Source organism: Rhinichthys klamathensis, unplaced genomic scaffold (genome assembly GCF_029890125.1).
Source record: "Rhinichthys klamathensis goyatoka isolate OS25496 unplaced genomic scaffold, OSU_Roscu_1.1 h1tg000326l_1, whole genome shotgun sequence".
In the NCBI taxonomy this organism is placed as follows: Eukaryota; Metazoa; Chordata; class Actinopteri; order Cypriniformes; family Leuciscidae; genus Rhinichthys; species Rhinichthys klamathensis.
This window is the reverse complement of record NW_026606841.1, coordinates 145,001-159,774: the sequence shown is the minus strand read 5'-3', so window position 1 is coordinate 159,774 and position 14,774 is coordinate 145,001. Positions and strand designations below refer to the sequence as shown.

Here is a 14,774-nt window from a genome sequence, read left to right as displayed (position 1 = left end):
ACACACACACTTCTTCCCCGCATCCTCCACTCTCGCAGTGACACATAAAAACTCACATAAGAATATCTATGGTTTAATGTGAAGGATTATCATTGAGTATTGTGTTTAGTATCATTTAAACTGTCGCAGGGTAAGTGGTACATATGTCTCATTTCCAAATAAGTAAAACAAAAGGAAATAAGGTTTTTAAGAGTTTAGGGATATCTGGCACACAAAGGAATGTGGTCTCTAGGCATAGTCCTACTCCCAAAACGTGTAAATTCATGAATGCAAATTACCACTGTTAGCAAATGGTCAACTTCTGCCCCCAGTAAGTCTGGGGGGGGTGAATACAGTAAATTTCCACTGTGAACTCAGGTTTACATATGGAATGAGGTCTGGGTATATAAGGAAATGCAACTAGAAGAACGGGGCGCTTTCTGTATCTCAGATCAGCCCGTGGATGCGGAGTCGCCGAGACTCAGCATTCATGTATTTCATGTCGGGTAAAAGATTTTCCTCTTTATTCTAGACCAGCAGCCATATCACCCTGTAGCCCAAGACTGGTCGCCCACTGAAGCTAAGCAGGGCTGAGCCTGGTTAGTACCTGGATGGGAGACCTTCTGAGAAAACCAGGTTTCTGCTGGAAGAGGTGTTAGTGTGGCCAGCAGGGGGCGCTCACCCTGTGGTCTGTGTGGGTCCTAACGCCCCAGTATAGTGACGGGGACACTATACTGTCAAAGAGCACCGTCCTTCGGATGAGACGTTAAACCGAGGCCCTGACTCTCTCTGGTCATTAAAAATCCCAGGATGTCTTTCGGAAGAGTAGGGGTGTAACCCCGGTGTCCTGGCCAAATTTGCCCAGTGGCCTCTGTCCATCATGGCCTCCTAATCATCCCCATATATATATACACTGATTGGCTTCATCACCCTGTCTCCTCTCCACCAGTAAGCTGGTGTGTGGTGGGCGTTCTGGCGCACTATGGCTGCCGTCGCATCATCAGGTGGAGCTGCACACTGGTGGTGTTGAGGAGATTCCCCCTTCCATGTGAAGCGCTTTGAGTGCCGAGAAAAGCGCTATATAAATGTAATGAATTATTATTATTAGAACATTTGATGATTTGCATTGATTATCTTTCAATTTATTTTGGAATTGTTATAATACATTTACCTGACATAATAAATTGTTATATTTGATTATTCTAACAGACTTTGACTTTATCTTCATTGGAGTTAAAAGGAAGAGTCAAACACTAACGTATACTTAATGATGCACAGATATCATTGAAAAACTTTCATTTTATGGAGTCAGATGAAACGAGTTAAAACATAAGATAAAATGTATTGTATTTAATTAAAAATCTCCTTGCCATGGGAAAAGATGGAACACGCGTTGAGACCTTCACCTCTAATCGATACCGCCATTGGATCGAATTAGACGGACTTACACATCTGAAGTCTCCGTGAGAGGCTGGATACAAGCTGGAGCTGACGAACGCTATTTACCTCGACTAGCGTCCCGAGATAACAGCAGAAAAGCAGATGGGAAATAATTAGCGTAGCTGCTGTTCATAATATTAATGCATTCGATCTGATTCAACAGTGGTATAAAAGGTAAGCATTATGTGAATGCTTGGCTGAAGAGATGCGTCTTTAATCTAGTTTTGAACTGGGAGAGCGAGTCAGAGCAACTAACAGTATCAAGTTTAGCTTAACCACAACTATCTTGCAGTCTCTCACCTCGTGTGTCTGTCAGCGTCTCCATCCCCGCCGAGTTGAACAAGGGTGTGTGTGTGTGTGTGTGTCCACCTTATTTATCCCTCTCTGATGAGGAGGACATTGAACCCCGGCATCTCTCTGATCCTGGCGTGTGATTGGCCACTGGTGTCTGAAGTAGGTGTGAACTGAGAACAGTGTCTTTAACCTTTTACACATGCATTATTTCTTTACCAAACCTCTTTTGCAATATTACAGGCATCGTGTGGAACAGATAGAGACCAAACACGATAAGAAACGGTTAAGTCATCATCCATGCATTCGCTTATCTGTCCCGTGAACTGTTGAGTTGATGTTCAAGAACTTTATTAATGAGAATATAATTAGCCATTTTATTCTACTATGCTTCCCGCTTTGCCATTAGATAGCCAACTGTGTGTGTGTGTGTGTGTGCTCATATAATGAGTGGCCATACAGAGAAGCATAGGTGTCTTAGCTTCTTATCGTATGTTTCTGAACATGTTTATGTTCATAAGGATCCAATCACAGAGTGGCACATCTTTTCACACCAGAGGTTACAGTGGATACGGGCCGTAACTGACCCAGGAACAGCATCTAACTGATGTTCACCAGGCACATCTGACAGCACACACGGCACAATAATTCTGCTGCTGGTTTAACATTATTGCTGTTTGTTTGTTTACATGCAATCCAGCTTAAACAATCCAAAATATGAAGCAATATCCAAGACCGCCTTCATCATTTTGCAATAAGCTTCACGTGGCAGTGCTCATGTTTTCTGATGCATTTTACAATAATAATGATAATTGCTTTAGATTTCAGATGTTACGGTTTTTGTACACAAGGAAAACTCAAAGACCAGGGGTGGAAGCTCATGATGCTCATATAGAGAGGCTTGTGGTTTGTGTGTGCCACTGAGGAAGAGAGACAGAGCTGGATCCAGCAGATATGAGGCTCTCCATGCAGAGGAAACGGCTTCAGCGGACGCCCGCGCTCAGAGGTACTGACACATTACACATCATTCAGTTATTATTATCATTTATTCACTGCAAAACATAGTGTTTTTGTCTTGTTTCCAGCTCAAATATTTACTGAAGAAGTAAAATGGCATCAGATATTATGTCCTGTTTTCTGGGGGAATTAATCAAAATTAAGTGCTTAAAACTAGCAAAATGATCTGACAATGGAGTGAGTAAAATAATCTTAATTCAAACAGAAACAACATTATTTTTCTCACCCCATCGGCAGATAATTCTGCTTGTTTTAACCATCAACTCACTAAATTTTGATTAATTCCCCCGGAAAACAGGACATAATATCTAGTAAATGCATCTTGATTTAAGAAATGTTTGATATTTGGACTGGAAACGAGACAGAAACACTGAGTAAGAACAGCATGTTTGACAGTGTAAAACCTCACGTTTGTGTGGTGTGGTAAAAACATGTTTACTTTCACTATTTTTGTTCAAATTATGCACTTTTATTTGAGTATCTCGCAAAGATGTCAATTATATTTTGCATAAAATACATGAAGCCTATTTTAGGGACCGTTAAGATTTGTATGTTTTGTGACATTGTTCTCAAGAACATTCAAGTACGAATTCTCATTCTGTAGGAAAGAAAATCTTCCTGTCATGATGTGTCTGTTCTGCTCACCGAAGCTGCGTTCATTTGATCAAAAGTAAAACAGTGTAATATTATTCCAGTGTAAATCAGCTGTTCTCTATGTGAATATACAGTAAAGTGTAATTTATTCCTGTGATCAAAGCTGAGTTTCAGCATCATTACTCCAGTCTTCAGTGTCACATGATCCTTCAGAAATCACTCTAATATGAGGATCTGATGATCAAGACACATTTATGATTATTATCAGTGATGAAAACTGTTCATATTTTTGTGGAAACCGTCATATTTCAGGATTATTTGATGAATAGAAAGTTCAAAAGAGCTGCATTTATTTCAGATAGAATCTTTAATAAGCGTCTTTACTGTCACTTGTAATTTATAATGCATCCTTGATTAATAGAAATATTTGGTTCCACTTTATTTCTATAGTCCACTTTAGACATTCTACTAAATGAAGTTCCTAAACGTAAATTAGGGAGGAGCGAGCCCATCCAATCTTTCAATCAACAAACAGAGTATATAAGCAGCCGCTTACCTCTCCCTAGTATCAGCTGTTCCAGTATCCCTCCACCTCCCCAAACTCCACCTTCATCTTAGGTACCTTGCCCTTTAATTAACAGGTCCTACATTTAGCCACTGGGGGGTATATCAGAGCTCGAGTTGAAGCTGCTTCATCGAGCCCCTCTCCAGCGGACAGCAAGCCAAATAAGTTTAACCTAATATCTTAAAGATTTTATGGGCAAACGAACTCGTTAACTATAAGTAACTTTGCAACTACATGTCAGCTAACTCTCATAGACTGATAGGGTTCGGGTTCGGGTTCGGGTTAGGAGAATAAGTTGACTTGTAGTTGCCAAGTTACTTATAGTCAGTAGAATATCTGTTGAGGAGCATCACAGTAAAGAGTTAGCAGATATTAAGCACAGGCTACTAATACTCTAATGACAGTTAGCTGACATGTAGCTGCAAAGTTACTTATAGTTAGACTATAATGTCTAAAGTAGACTACATAATATATTGAAATAAAGTGTTACCAAAATGTTTATTTCTTACTGACCCCAAAGTTTTGAACAGTAGTGTACTTCAAATTAAAATAAAATAAAGATGACAAAATACACACACAAAAAAATCATGTTACATTAGTGAGAGTTTGGGAAGAAAATAATGTCACTGAACAAATAGCGTCTTTATTTTCTTTTGTTTTGTTAGACTGTATTATATATTGGCAGCTATGCTTAAAAATGTCTGGTTTCTTCCAGTTGTCGTGATGCGACGCTTCGTCTTCCTCATGATGCAGTGCTGCGTCGTCATGAGCGTCAGCTGTCCGGCGGACAGGAACCAGGACCACCGGCCCCGCGTGAGCTGTGTGGGCCAGAGCCTGACGACGGTTCCTGACGGGATCAAGCCCGACACGCAGGTTCTGGTTCTCACAGGAAACCACTTCAGTTCTCTGTCCTGGTCCTCGTATTCTGGATTCACACAACTGCACGAGCTGGACCTGAGCCACAATCTCATCACCACGCTGGAGCCGCCAGGTAAGCCTCAGCACTGCAGTTGAGTCTCAGAGAGAGTCTCAAGAGTCACAGAGAGAGTCTCAGTCACAGAGAGTCTCAGAGAGAGTCTCAAGAGTCACAGAGAGTCTCAGAGAGAGTCTCAAGAGTCACAGAGAGTCTCAAAGAGAGTCTCAAGAGTCACACAGAGAGAGTCTCAGAGAGAGTCTTAAGAGTCACAGAGAGAGTCTCAAGAGTCACAGAGAGAGTCTCAGTCACAGAGAGAGTCTCAGTCACAGAGAGAGTCTCAGAGTCACAGAGAGAGTCTCAGAGTCACAGAGAGAGTCTCAAGAGTCACAGAGAGAGTCTCAGTCACAGAGAGTCTCAGAGAGAGTCTCAAGAGTCACAGAGAGTCTCAAAGAGAGTCTCAAGAGTCACACAGAGAGAGTCTCAGAGAGAGTCTTAAGAGTCACAGAGAGAGTCTCAAGAGTCACAGAGAGAGTCTCAGTCACAGAGAGAGTCTCAGTCACAGAGAGAGTCTCAGAGTCACAGAGAGAGTCTCAGAGTCACAGAGAGAGTCTCAGAGTCACAGAGAGAATCTCAAGAGTCACAGAGAGAGTCACAGTCACAGAGAGAGTCTCAGAGTCACAGAGAGAGTCTCAGAGTCACAGAGAGAGTCTCAAGAGTCACAGAGAGAGTCTCAAGAGTCACAGAGAGAGTCTCAAGAGTAACAGAGAGAGTCTCAGAGTCACAGAGAGAGTCACAGAGAGAGTCTCAAGAGTCACAGAGAGTCTCAGAGTCACAGAGAGAGTCTCAGAGTCACAGAGAGAGTCTCAAGAGTCACAGAGAGAGTCTCAGAGTCACAGAGAGAGTCTCAAGAGTCACAGAGAGAGTCTCAGAGTCACAGAGAAAGTCTCAGTCACAGAGAGAGTCTCAGAGTCACAGAGAAAGTCTCAGAGTCACAGAGAGAGTCTCAAGAGTAACAGAGAGAGTCTCAGAGAGTCTCAGAGTCACAGAGAGAGTCTCAAGAGTCACAGAGTCACAGAGAGAGTCTCAGAGTCACAGAGAAAGTCTCAGTCACAGAGAGAGTCTCAGAGTCACAGAGAGAGTCTCAGAGTCACAGAGAGAGTCTCAGAGTCACAGAGAAAGTCTCAGTCACAGAGAGAGTCTCAGAGTCACAGAGAAAGTCTCAGAGTCACAGAGAGAGTCTCAAGAGTAACAGAGAGAGTCTCAGAGTCACAGAGAGAGTCTCAAGAGTCACAGAGAGAGTCTCAGAGTCACAGAGAGAGTCTCAAGAGTCACAGAGAGAGTCTCAGAGTCACAGAGAAAGTCTCAGTCACAGAGAGAGTCTCAGAGTCACAGAGAAAGTCTCAGAGTCACAGAGAGAGTCTCAAGAGTAACAGAGAGAGTCTCAGAGAGTCTCAGAGTCACAGAGAGAGTCTCAAGAGTCACAGAGTCACAGAGAGAGTCTCAGAGTCACAGAGAAAGTCTCAGTCACAGAGAGAGTCTCAGAGTCACAGAGAGAGTCTCAGAGTCACAGAGAGAGTCTCAGAGTCACAGAGAAAGTCTCAGTCACAGAGAGAGTCTCAGAGTCACAGAGAAAGTCTCAGAGTCACAGAGAGAGTCTCAAGAGTAACAGAGAGAGTCTCAGAGAGTCTCAGAGTCACAGAGAGTCTCAAGAGTCACAGAGAGAGTCTCAAGAGTAACAGAGAGAGTCTCAGAGTCACAGAGAGAGTCTCAGAGTCACAGAGAGAGTCTCAGAGTCACAGAGAGAGTCTCAGAGTCACAGAGAAAGTCTCAGTCACAGAGAGAGTCCCAAGAACTGCAAGAGTCTCAGAGGAGATCTCAACTTAAACTGTGTATCTCTTTCAGGTCCAGAGTTGGGGAACCTGAGCGTGTTGCGTTTGTCTGGTAACAGGTTAACTGGTTTGGGAGGACTGGTGTTCCGCTGCGCTCCGAACCTGATGGAGATCTTCTTGGACGCCAACCAGATCCGTTCCCTTCACGACGCCACCTTCAGCGAACTCCCACGTCTGGAGATCATCAATCTCTCTCAGAATAAGCTTCCCGCCCTGCCGGCTCGCCTCCTGGAGCGAGTGTCTTCCAGCAGCCTGAAGACGTTTGATTTGGAGAATAACAGCGTCTCGCTGATGCCCGACAGGTTCTTCTCGTCTAAACCCGAGTTACCGTACGTTTTCCTGTCCTATAATCCCTGGATCTGCAGCTGTGCTGTAGGTTATCTCCACAGCTACCTGAGCGACCAGGAGCACAACGTCTACAAGCATGAAGGACCGAACGGCCTCGATCCCGCCGCCGACAGTGTTGTGTGTTCTGGGCCACCTCATCTATTCCAACGGCCCATCATTGAACTGGAAGAGAACGACTTCTGCCCTCCAGATCCACCTCTCTACCCCAACGGAGACTGGGATTTCAAACCCATTCCTACTATAATCCCAGCTAAACCAAATTCCAGCCCTCAAACCCCTCCTGCTCCACACGACACCACCGACATCACCCTCCTGCCCGCTTCCACCAAATCCTGGACCCCCACCTGGTCCTGGGTCAGAGCTGAGTCCTGGAGTAAAACAAGGTCTGAATTCTGGACCACGTGGGAGCTTTTTAGCTTGAATCCAATGACTAGTCCAGAGATTCCCACTCCAGACGCCACTGAATCACTTGCCTACACAACACAATCAAACACCAGGATTACTGACCCGTACCAACCCACAACTTCTGGACCCATTACTGCCGGATCCCAAGGGCAAAGTACAATCGGATCTGAACCGCACACTTCCAGAACGATCTTGATCCAGACCGAACCACCAACCGTTGGACCCTATACAGCCAGATCCTATGATCAAAGTACTTCCCGACTGGATCCTCACTCCTCTAGCGCAACGATCACGGTCCAGACTGAACCACCAACCATTGGACTCATTACTGCCGGATCCCAAGGTCAAAGTACCATCGGATCTGAACCGCACACTTCCAGAACGATCACGATCCAGACTGAACCACCAACCATTGGACCCATTATTGCCGGATCCCAAGGTCAAAGTACCACCGGATCCTCCAGAACAACGATCACGGTCCAGACCGAACCACCAACCGTTGAGCGGATCATTCCCCAAACAGAACCGCCCACTAGTGTCGGTCCGCACTGGGCAGATGCTCGTGGTGCGGGTGGAAGGATCCTGCCGTGGTGCTGGTGGTTATTTGCCGGTTTCGTGTTGTTGTGTTTGCTATCGGCTCTCACGTCATGTGTCCTGTGTGTTTGGCTCCTGAGGAACCACCTCACCGTCAGCCGGTGGCTCAAGCATCACGGCTTGCCTCGCTCGGACAGCGACGGGGTCACCCTACAGGCGTACAGATACACTGAACACGCACAGCGAAGGGAGGATGAAGGTGAGCGCGTGAGCTTTATACCCCTAAAACAGCTCAGAGACGTTCAAGCCGTGTTCCGAAGCGTCCTCTTCATCAACCCGCCGGAAGAGCAGAAACACCACACTAAAGGGAGAGATGCTGCTTCCAAAGTAGAGCTGGTTTCTGTAGCAGGCGGAGCGAGAGATAAGGAGCGGGAGCCGGCGATGAGCGGGGAAGTGTTCAGGAAGACCCTGCACAGGGTGATTAGCCGAGAAGAGGAAGCAGACGGATGGAGAGAGGAAGAGGAGGCAGACGGAAGGAGAGAGGGAGAGTGTGTGCGGAGCGGAGAGGGGTCGACCGCCCGCTATAGTCTAATCCTGAGGGAGGAGAGAGGAACACAGCGAGAGATGCAGTGGGTGGTTGGGGAATGGGAACTGGGGGATGAGGGCGTGGTCTATCAGAGGTCCTGCTCTCTGATTGGCCAGCTCTCCTCTGTCGCTCAGGAGTGAACCGTCATTGGATACGAACTTGGTTTTGTCTGTTAACGCTCAAATATTGATTGTTGATTCCAAGCCAATAAATTGTTTCAATGCAGCTACAGAAAAATTAACTTGAGAACATTATTTTACTGATCCCTCTGCTAGATATATGTTCTTGTTTTTAGTGTAAACTCACTTAGTTTTGATCATTTTTACAGAAAGCAAGACTTAATATCTTCAGTCATTTTGCTTCACCAGTAAATGTATCTTGATTTAAGAATGCTTTGTATTTTTGTCTTTTTTTCCAGTACAAATATCTGAGGAAGAACCTTTTTTTTGCAGCATAGATGCATTTCTCCAGTTCATGTCCAGTGGCTTCACACGCTTGATGAATATGCTGTAAACTTATTATTAGTACTAGTTAAAAAAGTAACACTGTTAATTAAACACAAAAAGTAGCCTGTTATTAGTAATCTCACTTGAGCTGGTATATGAATCACCTTTACATCTAAATCAAATTAAAATAAGTTTGTTTATTGAAAGAAAAATATCATGCCTTTTTCAGCATTCCATTATCATAGTTTTTAGGACATCTTTAGACCAATTCCCAGTTTCATATAAAGGTCTGGAATAATCTCCCGCTTTTATAGTCAAACCCAAATGTATTCAGACTCCTTCAACACTTCTCACATCATCAGTTTATTCGCTATAGTTTATAAACATGAGCAGAACTCAGTTCTCAGATCAGTGGATATTTGACTGGTTTTGTCCGTCCTTCTGTTAGACTCTCACACATGAATTATGTTGAATATCTGTCAGCTGTTAAATTTAACTACACAATTAGAGAATACCAGTTTAGCTCAACCAGTGACCAAGCAATGCTTCATGTTGTTCAGTGTGTGTGTAAAAAGAGCATTAGCAGTTACAGAAAACACACTTCAGCAGAACATGATCAGCTCAAAGTGGAGGAATCAGTTCTGCTCCCAAATGTTACTGGTAGTCACTGACATATTATACCCAAATATTCTTCGTACAGTTTACTTTATAGTTCATTTATGTAAGTGAGGAGAGCAAAATAGTGTCCTGCACACACTAGTAGAAACATGTCAAAAATGATCTCTGGTGTCTGAATAATTGTTGGTTTGACTGTATATAACTCTGTTATCTTTAAAAGTCTGCTCAAAACTCAGCTCTTAATAATTATAATCAAAATCAATGATGCAATCTTCAAATATGAGACAGTCAGTTTCAACTGTAAAGATAACATAATATGTGAAACAGATCTCGTCTGTCATTGGTCCGTCAGACAGTCCCGCCCCCAAACGCACATCTTATCTTTACAAATGTACAAGCGAAAGCACGTCCACTGAAACTGGGATCTTGAATTAAACCAGTAAACACCAAACAGTTGTGAGAAGTCATGTTTATTGAGCTTCACTGCCGAACATGTGCTGAGTTCCGAGACTCAGACGGTGGAGAACTGCTGTAACTGGTTCCCCAGGATCACCTGTCTCTCCACTCCCAGCTCAGAGATCACCGCCAGCCTCACCACTCCTCCACTCGAGCCGTCTCGCTCCATGGCCAGAGTCAGCGCTACACACACACACACACGCGTATGTCAAGACATGGTATGACTGATGAAAAGATTTGTATGATTTTTTTTATTTTATGTTTCTGAAGTCTCTTCTGCTCATCAAAGCTGTATTTATTTGATAAAAAATACAGTAAAACAGTGAAATATTACTCCAGTGTAAATCAGCTGTGTTCTATGTGAATATACAGTAAAGTGTAATTTATTCCTGTGATCAAAGCTGAGTTTCAGCATCATTACTCCAGTCTTCAGTGTCACATGATCCTTCAGAAATCACTCTAATATGAGGATCGGATGATCAAGACATTATAATGTTGAAAACAGTTCAAAAGTTTTAAATTCAAATGTTTGGTAAAATTTAAAAAAGAAAGTAATACTTTCATTAATCAAGGACACCAAACTGGTGGCATATCACAGTTTCCACAAAAATATTACTGATAATCATCATTGTTTCTTGAGCATCAGATCATCATATTAGAGTGATTTCTGAAGGATCAAGGAGTGAGAGAGAGAGTGAGTGAGTGAGTGAGTGTGTGTGAGTGAGTGTGTGAGTGATTGAGTGAGTGAGTGTGTGTGTGAGTGTGAGTGAGTGAGTGAGTGAGTGTGTGTGTGAGTGAGTGTGTGAGTGATTGAGTGAGTGAGTGTGTGTGTGAGTGTGTGTGAGTGAGTGAGTGAGTGTGTGAGTGAGTGTGAGTGAGTGAGTGAGTGTGTGAGTGAGTGTGAGTGTGTGAGTGAGTGTGTGAGTGAGTGAGTGTGTGAGTGAGTGAGTGTGTGTGTGAGTGTGAGTGAGTGAGTGAGTGAGTGTGTGAGTGAGTGTGTGTGTGTGTGTGTGAGTGTGTGAGTGAGTGAGTGAGTGTGTGTGTGTGAGTGTTTGAGTGTGTGAGTGAGTGAGTGTGAGTGAGTGAGTGTGTGAGTGAGTGAGTGAGTGTGAGTGAGTGAGTGAGTGAGTGTGTGAGTGAGTGAGTGTGTGAGTGAGTGAGTGAGTGTGTGAGTGAGTGAGTGAGTGTGAGTGAGTGTGTGAGTGAGTGAGTGTGTGAGTGAGTGAGTGTGTGAGTGAGTGAGTGTGTGAGTGAGTGTGTGTGTGAGTGAGTGAGTGAGTGAGTGAGTGAGTGAGTGAGTGAGTGTGTGTGTGAGTGAGTGAGTGAGTGAGTGAGTGTGTGAGTGAGTGTGTGTGTGAGTGAGTGTGTGTGTGAGTGAGTGAGTGAGTGAGTGAGTGAGTGTGTGAGTGAGTGAGTGAGTGAGTGAGTGTGTGAGTGAGTGTGAGTGAGTGTGTGTGTGAGTGAGTGAGTGAGTGAGTGAGTGTGTGAGTGAGTGAGTGTGTGAGTGAGTGTGTGTGTGAGTGAGTGAGTGAGTGAGTGTGAGTGAGTGAGTGAGTGAGTGAGTGAGTGAGTGAGTGAGTGTGTGAGTGAGTGAGTGTGAGTGAGTGAGTGAGTGAGTGAGTGAGTGAGTGAGTGAGTGAGTGTGTGAGTGAGTGTGTGAGTGAGTGAGTGAGTGTGTGATTGAGTGAGTGAGTGAGTGAGTGTGTGAGTGTGAGTGAGTGAGTGAGTGTGTGATTGAGTGAGTGAGTGAGTGAGTGAGTGTCTGACCTCCTGCAGTGAATTTGAGACACTCCTCTTTGGTCATTCCTGCTTTGTAGTTTGAATCCACATAACCGTAGATGTAACTACTGCCGGATCCGCCGACCGACACCGGCTGCCGGGTCATCATCCCTCCCACAGGCACTGTGTACACCTGCACACACACACACAGTCAGATGAGCGCACACCCATCACACACACACACACACCTGTCCACCCCTCCGCTTGTCCCATCTCACACACACACCTGTCCACCCCTCCGCTTGTCCCATCACACACACACCTGTCCACCCCCCGCTTGTCCCATCACACACACACACACCTGTCCACCCCTCCGCTTGTCCCATCACACACACACACCTGTCCACCCCTCCGCTTGTCCCATCACACACACACCTGTCCACCCCTCCGCTTGTCCTATCACACACACACCTGTCCACCCCTCCGCTTGTCCCATTACACACACACACACACCTGTCCACCCCTCCACTTGTCCCATCACACACACACACACACACCTGTCCACCCCTCCGCTTGTCCCATCACACACACACCTGTCCACCCCTCCGCTTGTCCCATCACACACACACCTGTCCACCCCTCCGCTTGTCCTATCACACACACACCTGTCCACCCCTCCGCTTGTCCCATCACACACACACACCTGTCCACCCCTCCGCTTGTCCCATCACACACACACACACACCTGTCCACCCCTCCGCTTGTCCCATCACACACACACACCTGTCCACCCCTCCGCTTGTCCCATCACACACACACACACACCTGTCCACCCCTCCGCTTGTCCCATCACACACACACACACACCTGTCCACCCTTCCGCTTGTCCCATCCGGCCACGATGATGCCGGCCATCAGCTCCTCTCTGTATCTGTAGCACATGTCCTTGAAGAGACTCGCTGCCGTCTGGACCAGAGGAGCCTCGTCCAGCTCGATGCTGGAGACCAGAGAGAGGACAGGGGTCAGAGGTCAGAGAGAGGACAGGGGTCAGAGGTCAGAGAGAGAGTGTCAGGGTCATCTAAACTGTTCGATATTTGCAGCATAATACAATCTCTCTCTTCTGTGTTCATGAGTGCCGGTGTGTGTGGAGTGGGAGTGCCGGTGTGTGTGGAGTGGGAGTGCCGGTGTGTGTGGAGTGGGAGTGCCGGTGTGTGTGGAGTGGGAGTGTGTGGAGTGGGAGTGTGTGGAGTGGGAGTGTGTGGAGTGGGAGTGCCGGGGTGTATGGAGTGCCGGTGTGTGTGGAGTGGGAGTGCCGGTGTGTGTGGAGTGGGAGTGCCGGTGTGTGTGGAGTGGGAGTGTGTGGATTGGGAGTGCCGGTGTGTGTGGAGTGGGAGTGTGTGGATTGGGAGTGCCGGTGTGTGTGGAGTGGGAGTGCCGGTGTGTACCTGTGGAAGCCCAGCTGGTACGTGACGGCGTCAGCGATGGCCTGTGTGTCGGCCGCGGAGCCGGAGCGGCAGCAGAAGATCCGCTCGTGGATCGGCGTGAGCTTATCCGTCACGCGGTTGGCGATGTAAGCGCTGCACACATCACACACAATCCGTTACACACAATCATCAACCCGCGAGCTCTACTCATGAGCAGCGTCACTTACCCGGTGGTGGTGCGAGAGTCGGCGCCCATCACGACTCCTCCGTCGAACTCCACCGCCATGATGGTGGTCTGAACACAACAGCACACACAGCTCATACACCAGGCTTAAACTAGCCCAGACTAACCTCACACACTAGGCTTAAACTGGCCCAGACTAACCTCACACACTAGGCTTAAACTAGCCCAGACTAACCTCACACACTAGGCTTAAACTGGCCCAGACTAACCTCACACACTAGGCTTAAACTGGCCCAGACTAACCTCACACACTAGGCTTAAACTGGCCCAGACTAACCTCACACACTAGGCTTAAACTGGCCCAGACTAACCTCACACACCAGGCTTAAACTGGCCCAGACTAACCATGTTTACGCTGCTTTAACTGAAAGCATATTAAAAGATGTCAGTGCCGTTGTTTTGCACATCAGTAAAGCGCTTTTCTAAGGCAAGTTTATAAATTTCCTAATTGAACTAAAGCCTAAATCTGGCTTAATCTAAACCCTGTCTGTGATACCAGGCCTTAGATATTACTTTGAAATTAATAACAGAAAACTAAGAATTTTATCATCAATAACAATAATTAAACATTATTTAATTATTAAAAGTGTAGCTATTTAAATGATTAAAAAATATTTAACTTACTGTTTGTAATTATTTAACTTACATAAAATGTATTTAAATCTTAAAATATTAAACTATATAAAATTATTTATTTAAATTATTTAAAGTATTTATTAATATTTAACGTAATTTTTAAATTTATGGAATTAAATTTTAAAAATGCATTTAATTTTTAAAAATTAAACTATTTAAAATAATTTACTTAAAGTATTTAACATTAATTTATTTATATATTATTTAAGATTAAAATATATTAAAATAAAGATTATTAAAATAAATTCAATATAAAATTAAGATATTACTGAAAATAATTCTGCTCAATGAATGACTAAATGATGAACATTCAACTCAATGTTTAGTTTTGATTAAATTGGGTGTAACAATAAATGTTATATTCAATATGCGTTTTCGCATTAATTATACTATACAGATTAATGAAACTATATTCCAAATCACGTCACATTTATTTATATACCAAAGCAGCTTCACTGTAATAAACAGGAAGAAAATCACACAGGATCAATGATGCGACCTTCATCAAATATGAGTCAAGTTCATATTTCAGGTAAGTTAAATGTTATTGTATAACGAGACTCGTTCAGTTCTGCTGCATCATTCACCGAGTTTCGTCCATCTATGTCCTAATAAACGCGTTTCTCGACACCATAACTCAACTAATTACGATTATTCTGATAATTAT

General features: G+C 44.6%; 2 protein-coding genes across 2 annotated transcripts in view; one reads left to right on the top strand and one right to left on the bottom strand.

The window, feature by feature from the left end:
• The first annotated feature begins 4,497 nt into the window (after positions 1–4,497).
• LOC130105727 (platelet glycoprotein Ib alpha chain) lies at positions 4,498–8,801 on the top strand. Its single transcript, XM_056271860.1, has 2 exons — positions 4,498–4,877; positions 6,705–8,801. The coding sequence occupies exons 1-2, from the start codon at positions 4,574–4,576 to the stop codon at positions 8,702–8,704; spliced, it is 2,304 nt and encodes a 767-aa protein (XP_056127835.1). The 5' UTR covers positions 4,498–4,573; the 3' UTR covers positions 8,705–8,801.
• Positions 8,802–10,077: 1,276 nt separating this feature from the next.
• The window catches only part of psmb6 (proteasome 20S subunit beta 6), a 4,845-nt gene continuing 148 nt past the window's right edge, over positions 10,078–14,774 (bottom strand). The window contains exons 2-6 of the mRNA XM_056271864.1: positions 13,455–13,522; positions 13,249–13,380; positions 12,671–12,800; positions 11,852–11,996; positions 10,078–10,267 (exon numbers count right to left, since the gene is read on the bottom strand). Of these exons, the coding sequence (XP_056127839.1) occupies positions 10,140–10,267; positions 11,852–11,996; positions 12,671–12,800; positions 13,249–13,380; positions 13,455–13,522 (603 nt within the window). The 3' untranslated portion in view covers positions 10,078–10,139. The remainder of the gene's footprint in view (positions 10,268–11,851; positions 11,997–12,670; positions 12,801–13,248; positions 13,381–13,454; positions 13,523–14,774) is intronic.